This window comes from Engystomops pustulosus, chromosome 1, assembly GCF_040894005.1.
Source record: "Engystomops pustulosus chromosome 1, aEngPut4.maternal, whole genome shotgun sequence".
In the NCBI taxonomy this organism is placed as follows: Eukaryota; Metazoa; Chordata; class Amphibia; order Anura; family Leptodactylidae; genus Engystomops; species Engystomops pustulosus.
In genome coordinates, this window is record NC_092411.1 from 166,671,780 (window position 1) to 166,698,667 (window position 26,888).

The 26,888-nt window shown below is 42.3% G+C and overlaps 1 protein-coding gene across 5 annotated transcripts in view; it reads right to left on the minus strand.

Moving 5' to 3' along the window:
- Positions 1-26,888, minus strand: part of REXO1 (RNA exonuclease 1 homolog) — a 559,659-nt gene that overhangs the window by 286,369 nt on the left and 246,402 nt on the right. For 4 of the 5 annotated variants that reach the window (XM_072113796.1, XM_072113787.1, XM_072113768.1 and 1 more), the window contains exon 8: positions 5,950-6,060. The exons of the other annotated variant lie outside the window; for it this stretch is intronic. In XM_072113796.1, coding sequence (XP_071969897.1) covers positions 5,950-6,060 — 111 coding nt within the window. The remainder of the gene's footprint in view (positions 1-5,949; positions 6,061-26,888) is intronic. 5 annotated transcript variants of the gene reach the window in all.

The window sequence follows — 26,888 nt, forward strand, 5'->3', positions numbered from 1 at the left end:
CAGCTTCCCCAGTTCCTTAGCTATCTGTCTTTTATTCTTTCCTGACTTCCATCCTACTGTAGGAGCCTTCCTGGGCATCAGGATCTTTTACCTTATATGTGTCCGTCCTTGCCTGTTGTGCAGTCATGTGTGGTGTGTAATAAATCTGTTACTCGTTCTAATTGTGAACATGTTACTACTTTGGCCAGATAGGAGAATCTTGGGTTCGGGAACAGGTACTAGGTGTGCTGTTTGGTTTCACATGACTACCTGATGGCAATTATGTGAGCCCCTATCCCTTGCACTGGAAAAAGTACTGGGTTCCTCTTATGTCACGTCATACCAGGATGGCACTTTTGAGAGACACAATTTTTTGCGCATTAGATTGTTTTTGTATAACTCAGCTCCCTAGCAGCCCTGTGGTCCTTACCGACTGCCTTAAATTGTCTTAAATTTGGGTCTCCCTGAGTGGGTTATGTGAAATCCTATGAGAACATGTTTCACTCCATGTACGACATATTATGATGTGCTACATTATGTCTTACTGTGGCTATATACGGTTTTATTGTTCATTGTTTACTGTTTATTTCTTTTGTCTTTTGTCAATAAAATGATTCAACATAATAAACTCTTTTGTTGCATCATCATAGTCGCTATATTTATGTAGATGTTCACCTAACGCTTGTAATGCAATCTCATGTACCAACGATGGATATAATCCAACCACATCACATGTAAGCCAGAATTCTTCATTGTTCCATTTTTTACCATCCAGAAGACTAATCATATGTTTAAGTGTCCCTAAGGAACCCCGGCAGTGCAGTGACCAGTGGCTGTAAGTGAACATCCACCCACTCACCCAAATGTTCACTAATGGAACCTATACCCGCAACTATAGGTCTAAATGGGGGAGGAAAAATATTTTTGTGAATCTTGGGGAGTGAGTGGAATATCAGGACCACTGGACACTGCACTACCAGGTAGTCAGCAAATCTCTTGTCGATGGCCCCAAAATGGGAACCATCCTCCACCAACTTCATAAAAAAAAAGGGATTTGGTGTCTTGAATTTATCATTCAAATTTCCTGTGTTCACTTTTAGTGACTCACTTTGCAACTGTCTTAAAGTAGTAAGATGAACCAAATCATCAAAAGAATCAAAAGTTGATATTATTTATTACTGTCAGCTCTTCCAAATTGTTATCATTTTCCTGTTTATTATCTTCAAAAAAATGTTTTTTCAATGTGATGGAATGAACTAGGTCATTCACATCTAATGTAGTTTGGTATACATTGAACGACGTTGTTGGTGAAAAGCCTAGACCTTTAGATAGTAAATTTATTTGTGCTTCTGACAAAATATAACTCGAAAAAATGGAAAATAGGACTCTCTAGTATTTCTGTTTCCGCAGGGGATATTTTTGGGGGGTTGGGTTTATGTTTGCGACCTCCTCTGCGGTTTTTCAGTTTTTTTGACTGGGACAATTCACTTTTTTTGCTGACTTTTTTTTATTGCGCTTCTGGGTTGATTTGTCACTGGTGTGTTTGATGAATCTGAAATCCTCTGAAGTTGTTGCTATTGATGTTTCTGTGAAACTGACTCTCGAACTTTCATTTTTACTATAATTGTTTTTGTGTGTTGATTTATTTTTCAAGATGGACTTTCTTCTTTTATTTCCAGTTTTTAAATATTCTTTTCTTTTCCACACATAAACTTGATTTGTAATATAGTCCTGAGTATCACGTTCAAATTTCATGCGTTTAGTAGTTGTAATACTTTCATCAACTTTTTGTACATTTTCCTTTAGTTTCTTATTTAAACTCAAAAATTCCTCAGACGACGCAGCTGTCTCAATAGATGCAAGAATTTGCTGAATTTCTTCTTGAAGGGCTGTTAACGCTTTCTCCTCCTGTTTAATGATTAAGTTCATTAGTTTCATTGAACACTCTGTCAACATCATGTTCCATTGAACTAGGAACTCAGGAATAAAAATTATCGTAGGGAGTGTTTTTTTTTAAAGCACAGGCCTCTAGGTATCATGTTTTTTTTTTTCAGCGCAAGACTTTAGTGTTGTAGCATCTCACCATAATTTTAATGTATTCACTTGGATTCTAAGTTGCAATCGATTTTCCCTTTCAGGATTGTCCGTGTTTAAGTCAAAAATACTTGCTGCTTTGTTTAGTCTGTTTGTAACATTATTAATTTCAGCTAAACACGAATCATTCTCCTCCATAGCTGCTGCTGCCATTCAATATATCAATCCCGATGTAAAAGGGAGCACGACTACATCAACACACAAATAAAGTTACAGAGAGTCAGCTCACCTGGACATTGGGTTTTTTTCAAGTCTCATCAGCGGTTTGCACGGACAACCCGGGTCTCGGGTATATAACATGAAAAAGAAGGAAGCTCCAGACAGTATCCGTTTTGGATGCTGGATAAGGCAGATAAAATAGTCTCAAAAATTCCAAGGAATGATTTAATTTACAACCATTCTAAAAGAAACAAAATAATAAAAGTAACAATTCCTTGTTTTTTTTCCACCACATACAGTACAGAATTTCATCAAATAATAAACATAATAAAAAGGCACTTACCCATTCTCAGGACAGATGACATGTTGTTTAAAATTCTGGAGAATGAAGTCCAATATGTTGCTAAAAAAGCTCCAACGCTAAGAACACAACTGTCCCCCCCAGTCAATTCTTTAGTGGTGAGCCCCGTAACCGCACTTGGCTTAATACTACGGGTTCATTCACATGTGGGCACGATGACTGCAAGTGCTGCAAATACGTTTCCCACACTAAAACCTCTCTCATTTGTCACTAACCAACAATTTAACATCAAGCAATATAGTAATTGTAATACACCATATGTGGTCTATCTGGTTTCATGTAATACATTTAAAGTTCAATACGTAGGATGCACCACTAATCCCCTGAAAGTAAGAATCAGACGACACTTATCAGACATCACAAACAAAAAAGCAGCAAATATTTTAGCGTTTTCCAGACATTTCCGCGATGTACATAAAAATTACACTAATAGAAAGATACAGTGTGTGCAATAGAAAGAGTACTGAAACCAAATAGAGATCACAAATCAAATCAAATGGTGATCACAAAAGAAACCTTTAAACCGCGTAACATTTTGGATTTTTTCTCTAAACACATGTATGCCACATGGTTAAGCAAAAACAAGATTTGATTTGTTTCTATTAAACATGCTTGACTAAGTTATATTCATGTGCATATTCTTATGCGGTATCCCCATTAGCACCATCTGTATACAATCTAACAGTTTGAGATGTTAATACAAGAGTAAAAGCACTCTGTTTATTTACATTGGGATCCACAGAAGTTGATCAACAGGAGCCTGTGGGATTCGATGATCCATGTTCATTGGCTCTGAATGTCACGTGCTCCTATAGGCGGGTCTTTTAAATTTCTGCAAGGTGTGATGCACACCGAGCTATGATTAAAATTTTATCGAAACGCGCAAGCTAGCAGGGTCTTGCGCCATTGTTCCCTTGTTTTCTCTGTTCGGTGCTTCTGCCTACCAGGTGTATGCTTTTTTAAACTGAAAGAATAAAGCTGGAAGATTGGTATTTTTATCTGGTGTGGGAGCTGGAGTTTCATTCTTTTTCATGTTATATACCCAAGACCAGGGTTGTCCATGCAAACCAATAATGAGACTTGAAAAAACCCCATGTCCAGGTGAGCTGACTCTCTAACTTTATTTGCCTCTTACCCTAAAAGGCGCAACATTGTTCCCAAACTACTGTCACACCAATGTTACTGCGTTAATGTATCCTAATCTGTTGTTTAATAAAGCTCTTTGAATGGAAAAGAAAGGGTCAGTAAGGAATCATTGGAAAATCACTGAAGCCAGGAAGAGAAAAACCAAATCTATATGTGTTGTGAGAAAGTAAGAGGTATTGTGTGGGAAAACCGCTATCTGTCCTACAGGCAGATGAAATACATGTGGTAAAAGCCCTGGGTTTGTCTGCAGTAACCCAAGGGTTAATGCAGACATGATAAGCAGGAATAGTCTGTTTTGTCTGTGTTGGCCTAGCTAACACAGACACATTTGTAATGTCCGTACTGGGCCTGCTTATTATGGAGTAGGGGTAGGCTGGTAGTGGGACTCCTACTCCACCCGGGCTTCGGTCCTGGGCTTTTGTATAGCCCACAGGTGCAGGTCACAGGCCTCGTTAGGGTCTGATTTAGTCTGCAGGCCAGAAGCAGTAGGAGAGGCCCTACCTGGAGAGCTGAAAGGGAGATTGCATTCTCACAGCAAAGGTAACTGAGGGTCTCCTGTCTTGCTGCTGGCCAAGAGCGTGTGCCAGGCAGCCTGGTACCCGGATAGCTAGGGTCTGTCAAGTGTATTAGACAGCACCTAGCCGGGCAGGAATTACTTTTATAATGTTTTTGCATGTGCCTAAGCCAAGGCTGAATTTGTGTTCTGTTTTGCAAGTGTGAATAAACACTTAAGTTGGACTTTTAAACCTGCGTGTGTCACTACTTCTTGCACTGCTACCTGTCAACTACCAGAGCAATTCCCCACAGTGTCCATAAGCCAAAATGGTTCAGTGAAAAATCACTGCTGTGAAAAAAATGCCAATATGAAACTAGCCTTATACGGCACGATTTTAAAAGGGGTTACTAGCATCTGACACATAGGGAAAAAAAAGAGATGAGACAGATCAGAGATGATGAGATCCATGAGATGCATATTACACATGACAATCTCACCTCTACTATCACAGCCATAACATAGACAGCTCTTCTATATCTCACCTATAACACATACTTTCAGATCTGCCGTGCCTCCCCCTCCCCAGGATAAAGTTCTTATCTGTCTGTACTGTGCTTTACTCTCCTAACGCCGACAGAAAGTCAGTGCCTGTCTGTGTGAGCTTAACCTGGAATGCAAGAGTGGGGGCTTGCGACAGTGAGCAGAGAACAGCTCAAGTGCAGCATCAGAAAGAAGAGCAAGATGTCTTCCGACCCTAAACTCAGAAGATCTAGGGTCGGGTCCAGGGACAACCAAAATTATGCACACCAGGACTGATAGAGACAGGTTGCATTTTTGTTAATAACATTGAATTAGAGAATATTTTTTATCCTTAGTACATTTAAGAAACCTGTACCGCTTTAATCATTCAACATCACACGGTGATTACTCGTTGGTGGAGGGTCAAATACTTATTTCCTGCTAAAAATGCTAATTATTGCATAATCAGACAATATGATTTCCTTATTTTACATATATTATATAAATTGAGTAGCCTTCAATTCTAAAGCCTTTTTTACAAAATATCCATAAAAGGAAAGATAAACCTAATAACACATTCCAAAAGAAAATCAAAATACAATAGAATTCCTGTCATTTCAAAGAATCATTGGAAAAATGTCAATAAAGAAGGAAAACACCCACAAAAGAGCAAGGGGTACAATATGCTGTACATATTCCCAATAAGAAAAGTCCATAGCAGTAAGGTTTTACATTTTCTGTACATCTGCAACCCTATGGGTTAGCACTAAAACATTGTTACAACACCATGTGTTTGATGGTGCTATATATAATTATCAAACAAGGCACTATAATTGAGATAGTAGGGCAGATTTATCAAGCTAAAAATCAGAATAATCTTGGTTGCCCATGGCAACCAATTACAGCTCAGCTTTCATTTTACCTGTGCTCATGAATATTTTAACGGGGAGCTGTGATTGGTTACCATGGGCAACTAAGAATATATTAACTCTTAGTGTTTGTAAACCAGATAAGCATGCACAAACCTACACTGCCAATCCAGAGTGCTGAAACATGCCTGCACTCATCGCCAGAATTGGCTTCTTTGTGAAACCTGCAATCATTCCCCCCTCATTGCTAATCAACTTGACAACACAGACAGACAAACGACCTGCTCAAGTGAAAGGGTGGAATCTTTAAACCATCACATTAATACCTGTCAATTCTTCATCCTGATAAATAACACGTTGCACAGAGAAACTGGTCTTTGCTGCCAACTTTCCACCAAGGACAGACTCATGAGAAATTGTTTTCTTGTTAGTGACCTCTATAAGAGAAAAATGCAAACTACATTATTGTGTATAAAGCTGTTATATCAGATAACATGTTCATGAAAGAGATTACAACTCTATATAAAAGTTAAACATTGTGGGGGTGTACTTCACCGGTCGACACCGTTTCAGCACACAGACAGTTGTAGTTGCAAAAGTAAAATGAGATTTATTGTCTCTTTAACCCGCCTTAACGCTCAGCGTCCCATATATCGTATGCGAGCGCTACTCCATTTTCAGACGTCACCCTGTCGCGAGACAGGGTGACACGTCAGTGGGAGGTGTCGGCATTGCTTGCCGAGTGGAGGAAGAGCAGGCGTTGTGTGGTGTAGTGGAGTAGGTGTAGTGTAATGTAGGTTGTATACTATCCCCCCATCATGTCCCAAAAATCATACACTGATTTGAAGGTCTATAATTATATGGCCTCCGATACGGAGTCAGTTAGTGGGGCCGAGTGTCCGTTTTATTTGTCTACCTCGTCCTCACAAAGCGACTAAGGAACCCCCTAGAAGGCGCTTATGTAGTAGTGCCGAACTGCCTGGGACTTCTGACCCCACATGGGTGACCCCCAGTAACTATGCCCCACACACGGCAGGGCTCGGGCCAATGGACTTTTTTGAGTTCATTTTAGTGAGGACCTAGTTTGTCTGATGGTATCCCAGACCAATCTCTATGCTGCACAATATATGGCCCCAAACCCCAATTCTTTTTATGCACAACCCCACAGGTGGACCCCTGTTAGTGCAGCAGAGATCGAGAAGTTTGGGGGCATAGCGCTTCTTATGGGACTAGTAAAGAATCAGGGATTATTGGAGCACAGACATACTGTACCACACCCCGATATTCCACATGGCGATGAGTAGGATGCGCTTTGAAGCCATCCATTAGTTTCTGCATTTTGCCGACAATTCTCAGTGCCCACCCAGAGTTGACCCCAGTTATGATAGGTTGTACAAGATCCGGCCCATATTGGATTATCTAAATGTCCATTTTATGGAAGTGTATACTCCAGAGAGGCATTTATCGATAGACGAGTCCCTGGTACATTTCAGAGGGAGACTTCAGTGCCACCAGTACCTGCCCAATAAGAGGGCAAGGAATGGCGTGAAGATGTATATGCTGTGTGAGAGTGCATCAGGGTACACTTATAAGTTCAGGATATATGTAGGGAAGGATTCCAAAATAGTGCCCCCTGAATGCCCCCCCTTCCTGGGAATCGCTGGGAAAGTAGTTTGGGATTTACTGCACCCACTACTGGACGAGGGCTACCACCACTAAATGGATACATTTTTATACCAGTGTTACCCTCTTCAAGTGCCTCGCTTCCAGACAAACTGCGGCATGGGGCACTGTTAGAAGGAATCAGAGAGGTCTCCCTAAGTCGCTGCTAGGGTAAAAGCTCAGAGGGCACGAGAGCCGAGCACTAAGCAGCGACTCAGTATTGTGTGTTAGGTACAAGGACAAGAGGGAGGCCCTTGTACTAACAACTATACATGGACACACCACCACCCCTGCCCCTGTACGAGGTACCAGTGCAGAAGCCCCAAAGCCAGACTGTATTTTAAATTATAATAGGTACACGGGAGTGGTGGATTTGTTGTACCAGGTGCTTCAGCCATATAACGCTATGCGGAAGTCGAGGGTGTGGTACAAGAAGCTGGCCGCGCACATCATGCAGATGGCATTGTATAATGCTTATGTGCTGTGCTGGCCAGAGGGGAACTTTCCTGGAATTTGAAGAGGTGGTAGTGAAGAAGTTGATTTTTAGAGACCAGGAAGGGGGGAGTGCTAGTAAGTCTAGCTAGTCTGGAAGAGAGGCCACATCACGGATTGTACCAGGGCAGCACTTTCCAGGAGAAGTTCTCCAAACAGGCAGCAAGGGAAGGACACAGAAGAGATGCAGGGTAAGCTCAAAAAGGGGCATAAAAAACAAACCATCTACCAGTGTGACACATGTCCCGAGAAACCAGGGTTACGCATGATTGTTTCCGGTTATATCACACGTCTCTGGATATGTAATTGTATCCTGATGCACACAGCTTATACATCACGCCGCACCTTCCCTGCTGAGCTCTGCCGTGTGCCCAGCCTGTAGATTATTGGCACGTATGGGGTATTGCCGTACCCCGGAGAACCCACATCATGAATTTTGGGGTGTTTGTCTCCCGTGGCAGGAGCTGGGCACAAGATGATATAATGGATATTTTCTACTGTGCACTATCATCACAGTATCACTATCATCACAGCATCATCCTTGGGGTCCACCTGTGGGGTTAAAATGCTTACTACACTCCTAGATTTATTCGTGGAGAGGTGTAGTTTTCAAATAGGATCAGTTTTTGCTGTTCTGATCCCTAAGGGCATCTACAATTGTTTTAAGATGTAAAAAAAAAAATTAATTAAATGTCTGTGCTCCAAATGCATGCATCATCCTTGGGGTCCACCTGTGGGGTTAAAATGCTTACTACACTCCTAGATTTATTCGTGGAGAGGTGTAGTTTTCAAATAGGATCAGTTTTCGCTGTTCTGATCCAAATGCCATTCTCTTCCAAGCCCTGCCGTGTCTCCATCTTGTAGCCTATCGCCATACCTGTAATAACCCGCAGAATGATTTTTGGGGTGTTTCTCCACAGTGTCAAGAGTTGGGCTGATTTCATTTGTCTCTACAACAACACATTTGAGAAAACAATGCAATTTTTCACTGACCCATTCACTTTGTATTACATTTGGGCCAGCATCTTAGGGGTTAAAATGCTCATACAACCCTAGAACAATACTTTCAAGGGTGCCCTTTCCTAAAATTGTGACACTACTAGGGGCTTCTATTGCACTGGTACCTCAGGGGCACCCCAACACCAGTCGAGTGAAAAGGGTGCTCCAACAAGCTAAATTTTGCTTGTCCCTTCTCAGGCCTGCCGTGTGCCCAGCCTGTCAATTATTGGCACATGTGTGGTATTGCCGTACTCAGGACAACCTGCAGAATGATTTTTGGGGTGTTTGTTTAATTTGCCATGGGTTGGGCACAATATATAAGGAACCAAAATGACATTTTTGCAAAAAAAACACAATTTTTACTATGCACCATTTACTTTGCATTCAATTTTGACCTGCATGTTGGGGGTTAAAATTCTCACCACAACCTCAGATGAATTCTTTGAGGGGTTTAGTTTCCCAAATGGTGTCATCTTTGTTTTCTTTTTACTGCACTGTTTCTTCAGGGGCTCTTCAAGTACACTGTGGCACCACAAAACATTTGAAGCCAAATTGGGCTTCCAAAAACCCAATAGAACTAACTCTATTCTGGACATCGCTGTGCGACGAAACAGCAATTGACATCCACATGTCTGGTATTGCGGTACTCGGAAGAAGCAGGGCAAAAATTTTGGCATGTATATTTGCCACAACTTCCTTCTGAATGTGTCCATTTTAGGGCTAAATGAGAACAATCTTAATCAAAAATTGAAATTTCTAATCCATTTTTATTTGCTTCCGGAAAAATATATAAAGGGTTAATATACTTCTAAAATGCTGATTTGAATAGGTTGCGATGTTAGGTTCATAAAATGAACGCGTCACTTGTGGGCGTATATAGTAGGGCACTACTAACAAACTACAATGTCTCACGAGAAACCAAAAGTTTTTACCACAGGAAGTTATTACCACAGGAAGAGACAACGGTCAAATTTCTAAAAAAAAAAAAAAAAAGGATGGAACCTTAACCTACAAAAAGGCTGCGTCCTTAACCCCTAGGCACACCTGGACGTTATAGTACGTCCCGGTGGCTAGATACTTAGCGCACCAGGACGCACCATAACGTCCGGCTTCTGGCACCGGCTCATGAACGGAGCCGGTACCAGAAGCATCAGCTGTCAGCTATCTAGTACAGCGCGTGTTTCTGCTGTGGATCGGATCCCCTGCGCCGCTTACCGGGGATCCAATCCTATTCTGGGCAGCCCTGAAGTCTGCTGAATGCTCCAGAGCTGCCCGATGCCGTGCCAATCAGATCCCTTCCGGGTCTGACTGTAAACGGTCTGAGCATGCGTCTGCATGCTCAGACAGTTTACACTGCTCTACAATGAAGAACTATTGCAGAGCAGTGTATTGGACTTGAACCAGCGATCTGAGCATCGATGGTTCAAGTTCAACTATGTAAAAGTAAAAAAAAGTAAAAAACACAAAAGTTAACACATTAAAATAAAAAATAAATGCATTAAAATATAAGCCCCTAAAATGTCTTTTTCCCATAAAAACACTTCATAAACTATAAAAAACGCAAACAGACAAAAAAAAGCCACATATTTGGTATTGCCGTGTCCGCAATAATCTATATAATAAAACAGAATCATTACTGGACCTGCACAGTAAATGCCAGGGGAGAAAAATGCTAAAAACTTTCCAAAAAAGATAATTTTTAATTAATACCTCTAAAAAGTGAGTTAAAAAAGTTGAGCACTCTAAAATGAGACCAATAAAAATAACAACTCTTCAAGCAAAAAATAAGCCCCTAACCAGATTTGTCAGCCGAAAAATAAATAAGTTCTGCATATGAAAAGATGGTGATGCTAAAATGAACAAAATTTTCTCCAAATTAGTTTTTATTCTGTAAAATTGAATAAAATACACAAAACCCCCACATATTTGGTATCGCTGCGTCTGTAACAATCTGCAAAATAAAACAGAATCATTATTGGAACCTCAAAGTGAACCTCGTAAAAAACAACCTCAAAAAACTCTCTGAAAAAAGACGATTTTTAATTAATACCCTTTAAAAAATGCTCTAAAAAGTTATTTTAAAAAGTTATACACTCTAAAATAAGACCACTGAAAAGAGCAATCCTTCTCGCAAAAAAATAAGCCCTTAACCAGATTTGTTAGCCGAAAAGTAAAAAAGTTATGCATATGAAAGTCGGTGATGCAAAAATTTTTGCCAAATTACTTTCTATTCAGTAACAATGGGAAAAAAATAAAAAAAAACCTATATAAATGAGGTCTTTTCGTAATCGTGGTGACCAATAGAATAAAAATAATATACTATTTTTACGGTATGGTAAACGGCCAAAAAAACAAAACAAAAAAATTTTCCTAAAAATTTATGCTTTTCATTTCCTCCGCCAACAAAGAGTTAATAAAATCTCACCAATTAGCTATAGATGCCCCAAAATTATGTACCAGAAAAGTGCATCTCATGTGGCAAAAAAATAAGCCCCTGTAGGTCCACATTAAAAAAAGAAAAAAACTATAGCCTGTACAATGTGACATAGCAAATCTGATCTGCATGGCGCCTAATTCCCTTCTATGCCCGGCCGTGCGCCCATACAGCAGGTTACCACCACATATGGGGTATCGGTGTACTCGGGAGAAATTGGGTATCAAACTTTGTGGAGCCTTTTTTCATTTAATCCATTACAAATGTTTAATTTTCCACCCAAAATGAATGTATTGTCAAAAAATATTACAATTTGTAGACCACACCTGCATTTTGTTTTAACCCCTATAAAACACCTAAAGGGTTAACAAACTTCTTAAAAGTGTTATTTCGTACGTTGGAGGGGTGTGGTTTACATAATAGGGTCACTCACAATTCTAGCTATTATTTAGGCCTCTCACAGTCAATGAAAAGTTGAGCAGGTCCATCTAAATAGTAGTTTTGGTGATTTTCCCAAAATCTTGAAAAATGGCACCCAAATTCTGAGCCTCATAACATTCTAGTAAAATATGTGGAATCTTAAAATACCATGCCAACATAAAGCAGACATTTAGGAAATGCAAGTTATGAATTTATTTGGGTGCTATGACTATCTGCTTCAAAAGTAGAGAATTTAGAACTTTGAAAATAAAGAATTTTTCCAAATTTTTCCCAAATTTAGTTTTTTTCATAACTAAACACAAAAGATATGATCCAAATTTGAAGTAATTTGAAGTACAATGTGCCATGAGAGAACAATCTCAAAATCCCCTGGATATCTCATAGCGTTCCAAAGCTATAACCATTTATAGTGACACAGGGCAGATTTGAAAAATGGGATCGCATCCTTAACCCCTTAAGGACCAGGCCCTTTTTCGTTTTTGCGTTTTTATTTTTCATTCCCCACCTTCAAAAATCTATAACTTTTTTATTTTTCCGTGTACAAAGCTATGTGATGGCTTATTTTCTGCGTAACAAATTGCACTTCGTAATGACGATATTAAATATTCCATGCCGTGTACTGGGAAGCGGGAAAAAAATTCTAAATGCAGTGAAAATGATGAAAAAACACATTTGCGCCATTTCTTGTGGGCTTGGTTTTTACAGCTTACACTGTGCGCCCCAAATGACAGGTCTATTTCATTCATTGGGTCAATATGATCACGGGGATACCAAATTTGTATAGGTTTTATAATGTTTTCATACATTTACAAAAATTAAAACCTCCTGTACAGAAAAAAAATTCTTCATTTTGCCGTGTTCTTGCGCTAATAACTTTTTCATACTTTGGTGTATGGAGCTGTGAGTGGTGTCATTTTTTGCGACTTCTGATGAAGTTTTCAATGCTTCTATTTTTAGGACTGTGCGACCTTTTGATCACTTTTTATAGAATTTTTTCTATTTTTCAAAATGGCAAAAAAATGCCATTTGCAACTTCGGGGGCTATTTTCCGCTACGGGGTTAAACGCAGTGAAAAACGGTTATTATATTTTGATAGATCGGGCATTTTCGGACGCGGCGATACCTAATGTGTTTATGATTTTTACGGTTTATTTATATTTATATCAGTTCTAGGGAAAGGGGGGTGATTTGAATTTTTATGTTTTTTTAATATAATTTTTTTTTTTTTACTTTTTTTTATTTATTTTTTTTACTATTTTTCAGACTCCCTTGGGTACTTTAACCCTAGGTTGTCTGATTGATCCTACCATATACTGCTATACTACAGTATGGCAGTATATGGGGATTTTGCATACCATCTATTACAATGTGCAGATCGCACATTGTAATAGATAGCCTCGATCATGACAGCCTCGGATCTTTGTGTGATCCCAGGCTGTCATGGCAACGGATCGCCACTCCCCGGTGACGTCACGGGGAGTGACGATCGGAGCCAAGATGGCGGCGCCCACGCGCCGCCGGCTCTTTAATGCCGCCGGCAGATTTGCCGGCGGCGATTAAAGGGTTAACACCCGCGATCGGTGCAAGCACCGATCGCGGGTGTTAGTGACGGGCGTTTGCTTCATTATGAAGCAAATGCCCGGTGAGTATGAAGAGGGCTCAGCCTGTGAGCCCTCTTCATACTCCCCCATGCGCAGTAAGACGTAAGGGTACGTCTTATTGCGCTATGGGGTTAAAGAGAACCCGTCATGCTAAATAACCCCCCTAAACTAAATATATTTTCATAAACTGCCATTAGAGAGCATTGCCTCTATCCCTTCATTGCCCCTCTACATGCCTATAAACCTAAGCAATGAGGTCCCAAAGCTGTATGCAAATGACCTGTGAAATGTCCAATGAAGAATTAGCATATTCAAGCTGTCCACTCTATTCATGAGTGGGAGGCACAGCCACACCCCCAGTGCATGGCTGACAGCCTGTATAATGATGTGAGGCTGTATAATGATGTGCCTCCCGGTGCTGGTGGCCACGCCCCCTGCAGCCTGTGTGTGCATGTGTGTGTATAGGAGAGATACAGCAGCTCCAGGATGCAGCCATGTTATAGCAGAACATGTCAGGTACATGTGTAGCTGATGTCTGTGTCTCTCACCTGTATATTAGGAGGATGCAGCATGTCAGCAGATGCAGCACACACACTAGCCATGCTTTATTATACATTACACACAGACATGAGCAGGGGGAGGAGAGGGGAGGGGTAACGGATGACATCACAGCCTCTGACCATGTGACCATAATAAAGAATAGATGATTTTACAATGAATAATGTATGAAATAACTAGATAATGGCTGGGATGGGATCCTTGTGAGCTGCTCCAACAGGTAGAGGTGACAGGACTAGTGACAGACCTGATAACAGGTGTCCTTTAAGGCCAAAAGAGGCTGAGTCCCGTAGGTGTTAAGGAGTTAAAGGGGTATTCTCATCTGGGCATTCACATTCAGTTTGATTAATATCTCAAGCGGAGAAAGGCTCCAGATGAGAAAGGCTCCAGATGCAAGGAGCCGAAACGTAGCCTTGACACGTGTGAATAAATGAGTATGTTTTTCAGATTTCCACAAATCTCGGAGTGCTGCCTTTTTTTGCTGTTATATATATATTTCTTCAATTGGATGTGCAACATCCCCCACCGGGGCCAAGCCTTTTCTCAGGGGCCTGGAGTCAGCCGGGGCCCGCAGTACCTGAGTGGCTGGCGGTTGCGGCCTAGGCACGCTAGTGTCACGGTGCTTGGTATGGGGGAACCGGAGGGCTGTCCTACAGCCTGGCAGGTCTCCAGTAGGGTGGTGTTGGCAAGAAATGATGAGGGAGAGGCTGCTATAGCGGATCTCCCTGGGGCAACCCTTTGGTGTCTAGAGTATTAGTCTCTGTGTGGTGGACAGGGTGCCTGTGATGATGGCAGCCGGAGTAGCAGGGACCAGACGGAGGCAGAGGTTGAACAAAAACAACTTACAGTTCTTTATTGGAACCGACAAGAACCGCAGCAACGTGCCTTAACTAAATGGTGGAGTGCTGAGATGCATTTGGAGGGAGCCACAGGAGTAGATCATCAGCCTGGATGCAAAGGCAGGCTGGGAGGTAGCTGTGTCCTAGTAGGATGCTTCAGCTTGTCCTGAGTTGCTTCAGGTATCACCCTGGAAGGTAGAATGATACCTCTTTCCTCTCTGTCTAACTCACTGCTTGGTCTGACTGGCTAGTCTTTCTGACTGAATCCTGTCAGACTCACTTCTCTGACTGAACTGACTGTTGGAAATCTCCAACCGTCACCTTTTTCTCAGCTCTTGGTCATGTGGTGGTTACTCCTCCAATTACATCCTAGCTTACAATACATTAGGATAATACATGTGATTGGATGACACATTTTACATCACATAAAGCAATTAACTCCTGCCTTACCAGGCAGGATCTACCACTGCAGAGCTCATCTGTGCTATCTAGTGTTATGTAGTGACATGCTGTGAGGCTAATCAGACCCTACACAGGCTGCAAGCTACATGGTGGGACGTATTTGCAAACACAGCTCTGCCTTGCAAGTGGCGAGGGTGTTGCAGATGTTATTAAAAAAAAAGTTCCTGTGTGAAGATAATTTCCCATAAATGTAGCCTTAGAAACGAGATAGCTTCCTCGGATACGGCCACCTCTGCTGGAGTGAGTGCACAAATAAACAAAATGTTTTTGTATATGAAATGTCCATGAGTTACTGCAGGTCCCACAGCTGTCCTGTGGTAATGATCGCTTAATCCAGGAGGTCAGGTAGGACCCAATACTGCATGTCTGGCCACCGCTGGCAGAGTGTGAGGTGGTCGTAACCGAGGAAGTTATCTCGTTTCTAAGGGTCAATATGGCTACATTTATGTGAAATTAACAGTTTTTTAAATAACATCCAATTGAAGAAATGTTTATACATGGAAGATTAATGAAACTAAATGTGAATGTCCAGGAAAGAATACCCCTTTAAGCTTCAAGCTAAAGAAACACGCTTTCTTCAGCTTATAAACAAACTTACACAGCTCTCCTCCCACAGCACACTGAGGACACCACCTTCTCACACATACACAGTTCCTATCACCTGAGCAGCCCCTGCTGCCTTTTGATGAGTGGCAAAACCTGGACTAGAGTATGGGAGCAACCTCCCCACCCAGACTCTGTCGCTCCATAAAAACCGGAACCAAACTACAGCAGGAAAAACTTCTCAGAAACATAGCATTACTGGCAACATCTACTGGGTTCATCACTTGTCCTCTTACATACCCTTCTGCCACTAAACAATTAATTCTAGACAGCGCACCGGCATTCCAATGAAGTTTACCAGGCCTGTGCTCTACTTGAAAATTAAAGTCTAGAAACCAACGTGTTACCCTGGCATTATTCCCTTTACTCTCTCTCATCCATTTTGTTGGGGGATGGTCAGATATGAGCCTGAATTTCCTCCCGAGGTGGTAATACCTTAGAGTGTCCATGGCCCACTTAATGACAAGACACTTTCTCCACAATAGAATAATTCCTCTCAGATTAGGACAGTTTCCGACATGACATGACATGATGTTCCTCACCATTGATTTCTTGTGACAACCCAGCACCCAAACCTACCTTTGACGCATCTGTTTGGACGATGAACTCTCTGCCAAAATCTGGGGCCACCAGCACTGGCTGCTTACACAGGGCCTGTTTGGCCTCAGGAAACCACTTGGCCATGACCGATTTTGTACCTTTGGTCAGGTCTGTCATCATTGCAAAATTAGGAACAAACCTCCTATACCAGTGATGGCAAACCTTTTAGAGACCGAGTGCCCAAACTACAACAAAGACCCGCTTATTTATCGCAAAGTGCCAACACAGAAATTTCATTTATGATTTATACTCCCTTCTCTGTCACAGTTTTCATTGATACCAGCACCTGAGGACATCAATAAAGCAGAAAATAATCCCAGGTAGTCCTGTCACTTTAAATTACCTCTGTGCACAGCAAGTCCTGGGCTGTCTGGGACTGCAGGAACATACCTAGAGTCATCTCTGGTGATGGCCTGAGTGCCCACAGAAAGGGCTCCGAGTGCCACCTCTGGCACCAGTGCCATAGGTTAGCCATCACTGTCCTATACTATCCCACTATCCCCAGGAAGGCTCTAACCTGCTTCTTGGTAAGTGGGCGTGGCCAGTCCTGTATGGCTTCCACCTTGTTTACCTTTAGGTAAACTTGCTTCTTCCATTCCCATGGCACAGTTTTTGGGGGTCACTGTGAAGCCTGTTTTTCTTAAGGCCCAAAGCACTGCCTGAACTTTACCCAGATGCCTTCCCCAATCCCTGCTGAAAATGACTAAATCATCTAAGTATTCCGCTGGATACTTCTTGTGGGGACCTAATATTCTGTCCATGGCTCTCTGAAAGTTAGCCGGGGCTCCTTGTAACCCAAAAGGCATTCTAATGTACTGGTAGCACCCATCGGGTGTAGAGAATGCTGTCTTTTCTTTGGCCTCTTTTTTTCAGTAGCCCTTTGTGAGGTCCAGGGGGGGTAATGTACCGGGTTGGACCTAGCCTCTCAGTTAACTCATCCACGCTGGGCATGCCTCTTCAATCACCCCCAATTTTAACATCCTTTTTACCTCATTGGAAATCACCTTCCTACGTGCCTCAGGAATTCTGTAGGGTTTTATATTAACTCGCACATGAGGCTCAGTGAGGATCTCATGTTCAATGACTTGGGTAAGACCTGGAAAATCTGTGAACATATCCCTGTTCTGTTGCAACAACTCCCAACACTGTTGTTTTTGGGAAGGGGACAGAGCCTCTTCAATTCTCAGCTCTTCAATACTAGCCTCAGTTTGGGTCACTGTGCAAGTTGTTTCAGGAGGGTCTCTATCTTTCCATGGTTTGATCATATTTATGTGGTATATTTGGAAGGACTTTCTTTTATCTGGCTGATGGACTTTGTAGTTCACCTCGCTTTTCCACCACTTCATATATCCCCTGCCACTTGGCCAGGAACTTGCTCTCCACTGTGGGAACAAGTATGAGTACCCGCTCCCCTGGCTGCAACTATCTAATTCTAGTTGACTGTTTATACAACCTAGCTTGTAACTCTTGAGCCTTAAGCAAGTGTTCTTTCACAATAGGCATTACATTAGAGATTCTTTCCGGCATCTGAACCACATGCTCTATTTATTCTCCCACGTCTCTTTAACAACACCCACGAGGGTGCCTGCCATACAATAATTCAAAAGGTGAAAACCCTGTGGAGGCTTGTGGAACTTCTCTGACAGCAGGTATGGTAGTAGACAGTCCCATTCTCATCCATCCTTCTCCACTACCCTTTTTAGCATTGCCTGCAATGTTTTACTAAACCTTTCCACTAAGCCGTCTGTCTGAGGATGATATACTGAGGTGCGTAACTGGGTAATTTTTAGGAGCTTGCACACTTCTCTCATGACCTCGTGTCCCCTGGTCTGTAAGAATTTCTTTGGGTAGACCCGATCGTGAGAATATATGAAACAATTTGCGGGCTATCAATTTAGCAGAGGTATTTCTTAGAGGTACCACCTCAGGGTACCGGGTGGTATAATCAACTACCACTAATACGTATTGATGACCTCTGGCTGATCTAACCAGTGGTCCACAAAATGCATAGCTATCCACTGAAATGGGATCTCTTAAATACATTATGGAACAGATTTACTAAGGAAGTGAGTGACAGCGGAGGTTGACTGTCAGACTGGGCAAAATTGACAAAAGTTGCGTATTTCCCTAAAACAACCCGGCCAGTAAAACCTTTGAAGCACTTTTTCCTCAGTTCCCAGGTGACCACCCAGCACATGTAAATGAGCCATATCTAAGACCATAAGTTGATAGGGCCCTGGTACAAGTAACTGTTCCACCACCTGATCCCTCACCTTGGTAACTCTATACAGCAAATCATTGTTCATAGCAAAGTGAGGAAAACGAGCATCTGCCCCCCGGGCTCTTGGGGAACACCATTTAATAGAGTCACCTGATGAAGAGCCCCTTTTAATGTCAAATGCTCGAGTTGGGCTGTCCCAAAATTATCCCTAGTGACCTCAAGATCAGGGATAATAATTTCAGAGAAGAACAAAAGAGTTTAAAACCTCGCCAGAACTGTTACAGCAATCTGGCATCATAGCTTTGGCCCATAAATCCCAAAACAAAGGGAAGTCCCGACCAATAATTATTTTATGCAACAAGTCTTTAACAATTCCTACACCATGAGATACTATACCACATGCAGTATCGAAGGTAACCTGGGCCATGGGGTAGCTTTGGTATCTCCGTGAATACACATTATCCCCAGTCGTTTCCCCAGGTACCAGTTCATGGGCAGTCTGTCAGTCACAAGGGTTACTAAGCTCCTTGAATCCAAGAGCCTGGTAACTTCAGTCCCATTTAGTCATACGGCAAGCCTGAGGTCCCTTGTCAGGAGGTAGGAAAGCACTGCAGGCAGGGTAGGCAAATAAAGAGCAACATCACCCTGCAGAGCAGTTCATAGGCTCAGATGTAGCAGGGAAACAGGCAGCTATATGGCCAGGAGCATGGCACCTCCAGCAGATGATAGAACCGGCCTGTCTCTGTCAACGGCGATGATCCTTCCTGGGTCTTTGGATGCCCCTCAACAGAGGACTTGGGTAGCCTCCTTAAGGCTCCAGCTTCACTTTGGGCTCTCCAGTAGGTTGACCTCAGGCTTCCTGGTCTTCCTAAGGAGTTATCCACAGCCACATACTGCTCTACAAGGCCGACAAGAGCATCTGCATTCTGGGGATTTCCAGGGCAACCCAGCATTGGACTGACTCTGACAGCGAGTGGGCAAACCGATCCATAACAATTTTTTCCACCATCTGGGCCGGAGTGCAAGTGTCAGACATTTTAGAACCAGGTGTAGCAGGTCGAACATCTGGGACATGATTGGCTTAACTTTGCTGTAGTGCCAGTGGTGCACCCGTTGTGCCCTGATTGCCAACATGACCCCCAGATGGCCCAAAACTTCTGCCTTAAGTTTCTCATATTCCTTGGCATCTTGCAGAGTCAAATCATAATATGCCTTTTGGGGCCCGCCAGTCAGGTAAGGGGCTAGGACCTCTGCCCACTGTTCCGGGGGTAGTTTTTCCCAGTCAGCAACTCTCTCAAAAACTGCCAGAAATTTTTCCACATAATCCGCAGTAATTTTTTGCAACGCCCCCCTTCTAGCCTTTTTTCTCTGGCGCTCACTTGGGCTGGCAAAGGGTGCAGGCTCTTTGGTTCATATAATGTGTCAGGAGAGCCGTCTTTTTTATCAAGAGCTGGTTTGACTCTTGCTGGGCTTGCTGCCACTGCAGGTTGCTCTGCACCAGGTGCTTAATTAGCTCCTCCATGCTGTCAGAACGTGCTACTGCTTTTACCCAGGACATACAGTCTATTCACCAACTTGTACCACTGGCCTAGGGTCAAATTGCCCGCAACCTCCACCATATGTGGGGGTGTAGCTCACCAGTAGATACTGTTTCAGCACAGACAGTTGTAGCACCAGAAGTAAACTGAGATTTATTGTCTCTAAGCTTCAAGCAAAATAGACATGCTTTCTTCAACTTATAAACAAACTTAAACAGTCTTTTCTTCAGGTATAGCAAATGCAATTGGAATGATCTCACCAGGGCAGCAGTATAGCACGCCCAGGAACCCTGAGGCAGCTTTCCTCCCACAGCATATGGAGGACATCAGCTTCTCACACATACACAGGTCCTTTCACCTGAGCAGCCCCTGCTGCCTTTTGATAAGTGGCAAAACCTGGGCTGGAGTATTGGAGCGACCTCTCCACCCAGACTCTTTGGTCACTCCATAAAAACCTGCACCCAAACTACAGCAGGAAAAACTTCTCAGTAACATAACATTACTGGCAACAGCTACGGGTTTTTACATCTCCAAGGCCAGGTACCTTTGTGTCACATATCTGTCATCAACAATTTCACCACTTGTCCTCTTACAACATATTTCTGAAATAAGTTATTTTACATTAACCCCTTCCCGACATTTGACGTAATAGTACTGCATCGCGGGAGGTGCGATCCCGCAAAATGCAGTACTATTAAGTCATGCTGCGGGTGTCAGCTATATATTATAACCGACACCCGCCTCTAACACCCGTGATCGGTTGCGCTGACCGCGGCGTGTTAGGGGGAATTTAAAGTGAATTGGACAACCCAATTCCGGGGGGGGGGGGGGGGTCCGCTGTTCCGATCGCAGCCCCGGGACTGCCGGTGCCCGGGGCTGTGCGATCTCCTTCCTGTAGCCGGGTCCATGCCTTCTGACAGGACCCGGCTGTAACACACCGAGCATGCGCAGCATGCTCAGTGTGTTACATTATACAGTGTAATACATCTGTATTACACTGTGTAATGTGAAGAATAGCTTGAACAAGCGATCCGTGGATCGCTTCTTCAAGCTTACCTGTAAAAGTAAATAAAAAAAATTAAAAACATTAAATAAAAACATTTTTGAATAAAAATAATTAATTAAATAAAGTTAAAGTCCCCTAAACACAAATATTCCCTATACATATGCAATAAAGGGAGAAAAACATAAAATTGCCAAAAAACCCCACATATTTGGTATCGTCGCGTCCGTAACAATCCGTACAATAACTCAGAAACATTATTGGACCCGCTTGGTGAACGCTGTAAAAACAAAACCCGAAAAACACGGCAAAAATGTACATTTTTCATAAAATCTCTGCACAAAAATGTTCTAAAAAGTGATCAAAAAAGTTATGTGCGCCAAAATGGTACCACTGAAAAGAACAACTCAACACGTAAAAAAATAAGCCCTAAACTAGCTCTGTCAACCAAAAAATATTAAAGTTACGTCTCCGAAAAGATGGCGATGCAAAAACAAATGTGATTTCCTCTATATTAGTTTTTATCCAGTAAAATTGTAAAAATAAATGAAAAACTATATAAAACTATATAAATAGTTAATAAAACCTCATCAATTAGCTAAAGACCCACTAAAATGAAGTATTTGTAAAGTGCATCTCATGTCGCAAAAAATAAGCCCTTATATGTCCAAATTGCCCAAAAAATAAAGATTGTATAGCCAATAAAAAGTGACAATGCATAATCTGCTCTGAATGGCGCAGCTTCTCTATGATGCCCTGGCGTGTGCCCATACAGCAGGTTACCACCACATATGGGGAATTGTTATACGCGGGAGGGATAGGGTATCAAATTTTGTGGAGAGTTTTGGTATTTTATCCACTGAAAATTTGTACATTTTTTGAAAAACACATTAATTTAGCCAAAAAAATTTCCCTTTCAAAATTGCATCCGATTTGGTTTTAACCCCTGTAAAACAATTAAAGGGTTAACAAACTTCATAAAAGTTGTTTTACGTACGTTGAAGGGTATAGTTTCTATAATGGGGTAATTTATGGGGTTTTACTTTTATTTAGGTCTCTCAAAGTGATTTGAAACCAGAGCAGGTCCCTCAATAGCAGGATTTTGCGTTTTTTATGAAAATGTGAAAAATCGCACCTAACGTTCAAAGCCCCATAACATCCTACAAAAATAAGAGTATGCATAAAAAACCATGTCCACATAAAGAAGACATTCGGCGAATGTTAGTTATTAAGTATTTTTGCGGTTATGACTATGTATGGAAAAAGTAGAACATTTTGAAGTTTGAAAATCAAGAATTTTTCCAAATTTTCACAAAATATCTGATTTTCTCATAAATAAATGCAAAACATAGCACCAAAATTTTTCAACTAACATGAAGTACAATGTGTAACGAGAAAACTATTTTAAAATCACTTGGATATGTTAAAGCGTTCCGAAGTTATAACCACTTATAGTGACACAGGGCAGATTTGAAAAAATGGGCCGTGTCAGGAAGGTGAAAAGTGGCTTCAGCGTTATGGGGTTAAGATATAATTGCCATTAACTCTGCTAAAACTTAAAGGGGTATTCTCATCTGGGCATTCACATTTAATTAAATTCATTTGCCATATGTAAACATTTCTTCAATTGGATGTTATTAAAAAAAAATGTTCCTTTGTGAAGATAATTCCTCATAAATGTAGTCATGTTGTCCCTTAGAAACGAGATGGCTTCCCCGGATACGACCACTTCACACTCTGGCAGCGGTGGCCAGACTTGCGCTATAGAGTCCTGCCTGACCACCTGGCTTCAGCAATCATTACCACAGGACGGCTGTGCGACATGTAGCAACATCCGGACATTTCATACACAAAAACTTTTTGTTTCTTTGTGCAATCCCTCCAGCAGACGTGGCCGTATCCGAGGACACAGTCTTGTTTCTAAGGGACCATATGACTACATTTATAAGAAATTATCTTCACACAGGAACATTTTTTTTAATAACATCCAATTGAAGAAATGTTTGTATATGGCAGATTAATGAAACTGAAAGTGAATGCCCAGACGAGAATACCCCTTTAACTTTCATTAATCCGAGGAGAAAATGGCACTCCCAGGCATAAAGACCGCCTAGGTGAGCAGCCCTTTTTTTGTTTGATTTTCTGTATGCTCGTTGTGTCACATGCACCCCGATGGCTGGTCTCCTGTACCTGTCCCCACATATGCTGCTGTGTTCCTGGAGAGATCCCTGTTGCTTGGTCCTGGAGAGAGTAGATCTCTCTTTCTCTAGTTTAGGATTGTGCTTAACTTTTGTTAAGCAGCGCAGAAATAAAAAGGTGAAGAACAAAATATAACTCCAAAGGATAAAAACTTCACGCTGTTTAGCGTATCCCCAACACTAGCCCCTGTTCCCCGATGAAGTTAGCCAATGAAACCTGTTTGGGGGGGGCAGCTAATTTTTTGGCAGCTAACAAGTGCTTCATTTTGCTACCCAGGGGCAGCGCTAATAGTCTGAATAAAAAGTAGTGGCAGGTGATAACTAGAGCCTATACTAGTTTCATAGAAACTTTATCACTGCAACACAAAACTATTGTAATTGTCATCAGGTTTTCAACTTATCTATATATTTAACTTGTCCAATGAAATTGTATTGTAGGGGTCAGCCTCTATAAAATGAACCTGACGCAGAGACGAGATGACGTGCTGACGCAAGGTAGCACGCAAGTCGAGGCGGGTGGATGTCGCAAGGAGAGGAGAGCGCAGGGAAGCAGAGCGGTGATACATCTAACCGCTAATCACTAACTGCAGGGAGCACGGAGCGGAGGAACGGAGCCTGGAGCAGAGGAACGTCGGCACCAATCAGCATGACAGCCGCAACAGACCGCAGCATCGCTGCCGCGACACATTAGAGGGAGGTACGGCCAAGGACCTATGCACGTGAGCGGACTCCGGTGCGGGAAGGCTCGGCTCGGGAGGAGTTGTTTGGCAGAAAAGAACAGGCTGCCGCTGGATTATAGACCACCAAGCCCAGTGATAAGGAACGCGGGGGCAATCAGTATTGCCCACGATACTGAACACTGAGGTGGTTTCTCCCCTGGATTTATGGCTGGAGTGTGGTGCAAGGTATCGCGACCAAACCTATTGCTCATGAGAGAGGTGGAAGGGGGACGCTGAAGAAAGAAAACGGTGGCTCGGGTAACAACTGCCCTAAACTGTGTTGAAATCTGTTCATAACCCTTACAGTCTAACAAATGTTTTATAACTAACTGGTAAAAGAAGCTAACAAACTAACCTACTAACATACTACCATTTGATATCTGTGGTAAGAGCCTTCCACTCCACCCCTTCCTTTTTTTTAAGTCTCTTAAGCCACAGGAAGGGTTAATTAAGAAAAATAATATTTTTTTGGAGAGGGCTGAACGAATTTTCAGGCTGTTAATTAAAACAAATAGATTATAATACGTGGGCGAAATAAAAACAGAGTTATCCCGGGATGGGCCCCAGAAGCAAGATGGATAAACCTAAGCAAGTTGCGCACATCTTCTCTTCCCGAATCAATCAGTCACATCGTGATATAGCAGAACTAGAAAAAGGGAGAAACACGCAGCAGCAACAAAGCCGACAGATAGAATCAGGAACTCCACCAGAAGAGTCAGGAGAAAATTTTAGTGAGGTAAGCCCACAACTAAGTAGATCAGTACTGACACAATCTCCAGAGAATCAATCGGAATGAATGACAGAAGCTGTCATGGAAAGAATCCTGAGTAAGCATCACTTAAAAATCCAAAATGAATTTAGATCCCTATCGCAAGAAATAAAAAAAGATCTATCCCAGCTGGGCGAACGCACAGCTAAGCTGAAGGAATCTGTCACAAAAATAACTAACACCTGTAACGACCTGATCAACACAGCCTTAGCTATGAAAGAGATTATACAATATCAGGAAAAAAAAATTATGGAATTAGAAGACCGCTCACGACGGAATAATATAAGAATAGGCGGCATCCCTGAATCAGTTAGTGATGCGGACTTATTGAATTTTCTGTTCAATAAGCTTTTATTGAAATCAACGCAAAACAATATTCAAGGCATTGTCAATGAGTCAGTGTAAAATAAAGCAGTATAAACACTGCAAAGTAGTCAAGTACAAATATAGCGGATCCAGTATTTATCTGCAAATGTATGACCCTTCGCTCAGTATGTACCACAATAGTAATTCCAATATGAGGATTAAGTCCTTAATGGACTACCTGGAGAAGTTATGAAAAGAATCTAAGCCACTACTAAACGGGTAGTAGCAACAGTAACCACATTAAACATACACGTCACGGGAAGAAGTAGGGAAGAACAAGCAGGGATACAGAGGGATCGGGAAGGAGCACACAAGGAAAGAGGAAGAGGAGTATGAGAAGAAAAAAAAACAAAAAAGAAACCAGCTCACACCAAGTTCTTCATTGCCTGTAGCACCTGAACAGTACATGAATATGTGTCAAGGTGTAGCACCATTGCCTGTTATCCAGAGCGCAAATTCCGCCGAGCTACGGAAGTCGATCCACGGGGACCATACCTTAGTGTATTTATCCATCTGGGAATTCCGCCAGTCCCTCCATGGCCCTCATCTCCTCCATTCTCATTATATGGTTCAAGGCTTCTGCCCATTGGGCCCTTGACGGACATACACTTGACTTCCAGAGTCTGGGAATAATCTGACGAGTGGCAGAAATGCAATGTCTTAGGAAGCCTTTTTTTGTTGCAGAAATAGAGCCGGGTATCATAGATAAAAGCCCAATCTCTGGTAACGGTGTAATTGTGTCTGACCACACTTTGTTGTAGAGTGTAAAAACCGCTTCCCACAATTCTCTAACCGCAGAGCAAGACCACCAAATATGTAACATAGATCCATGTTCCCTATTGCATCTCCAGCAGGTGTCAGGCACTGTTGGGAACATCTTATGTAATTTTGCTGGAGTTCGGTACCACCTGGCCATAATTTTAAAATTTGTCTCCTGTAACTGTGACGAGACAGAGGGTTTATGGGTCAGGACAGCCGCCTTATCCCAGTCCTCTTCAGTAAAAGTTTTACTTAATGCTTTTTCCCAAGCCGGTCTGTATAGGACTGGCTCTTTTTTAGTCCTCTCTCTCAGCAGCCACCCGTATAATGCAGATATCAGATGTCTAGGAGCGTCTTTGCACGTAAGAATTTGCTCTATAAATGTTAGTTCCTTTGTAAGGTTTTGTGTGGGGCTCAATGATAGTAAGAGACTGCTTAATTGACTAGTCATAAACCACCTACTACTCCTCATGCCTGCAGGGAACCAACCTTCCAGGGAGTGTATGTCACGGCTGTCTAGTGCGTGTCGTACCTGTACCACTGTGGTCGACGGAAGTCCGAATAAACTAGGATTAAGGTCTTGGAGGGGGCATCTAGGGTCTAGAAAGATTGGTGACAGGGGACCCGGTATGGAGGTCACGTTATGCTGTTTCCTCGATTTGTCCCAACTACCAAGGAGTATTTTATATAAGGGTGAGCGAGGAGAGGATGTGTCGCGATTTGCTGCGGGAAGCCCAAGGGATGCCAACAAGGGTGCAGGATTTAGAGAAGCTTCTAATGACACCCAAAGCTTAGAGGACGAGCTCAAAACTGCATCTACCAAGCAAGCCAGCATAGAGGCCTCGTGATACAGACCCATATCGGGCAGACCTGCCCCCCCTAGCTCTTTAGGCCTGGTGAGAAGGCTGAGTGCCATCCGGGGTCTGGAGGAGCCCCAAACAAAGCCTGAGATTACCCTTTTAAGTCTATTAAAATAAGAAGTAGCTACTAGTAAGGGGATT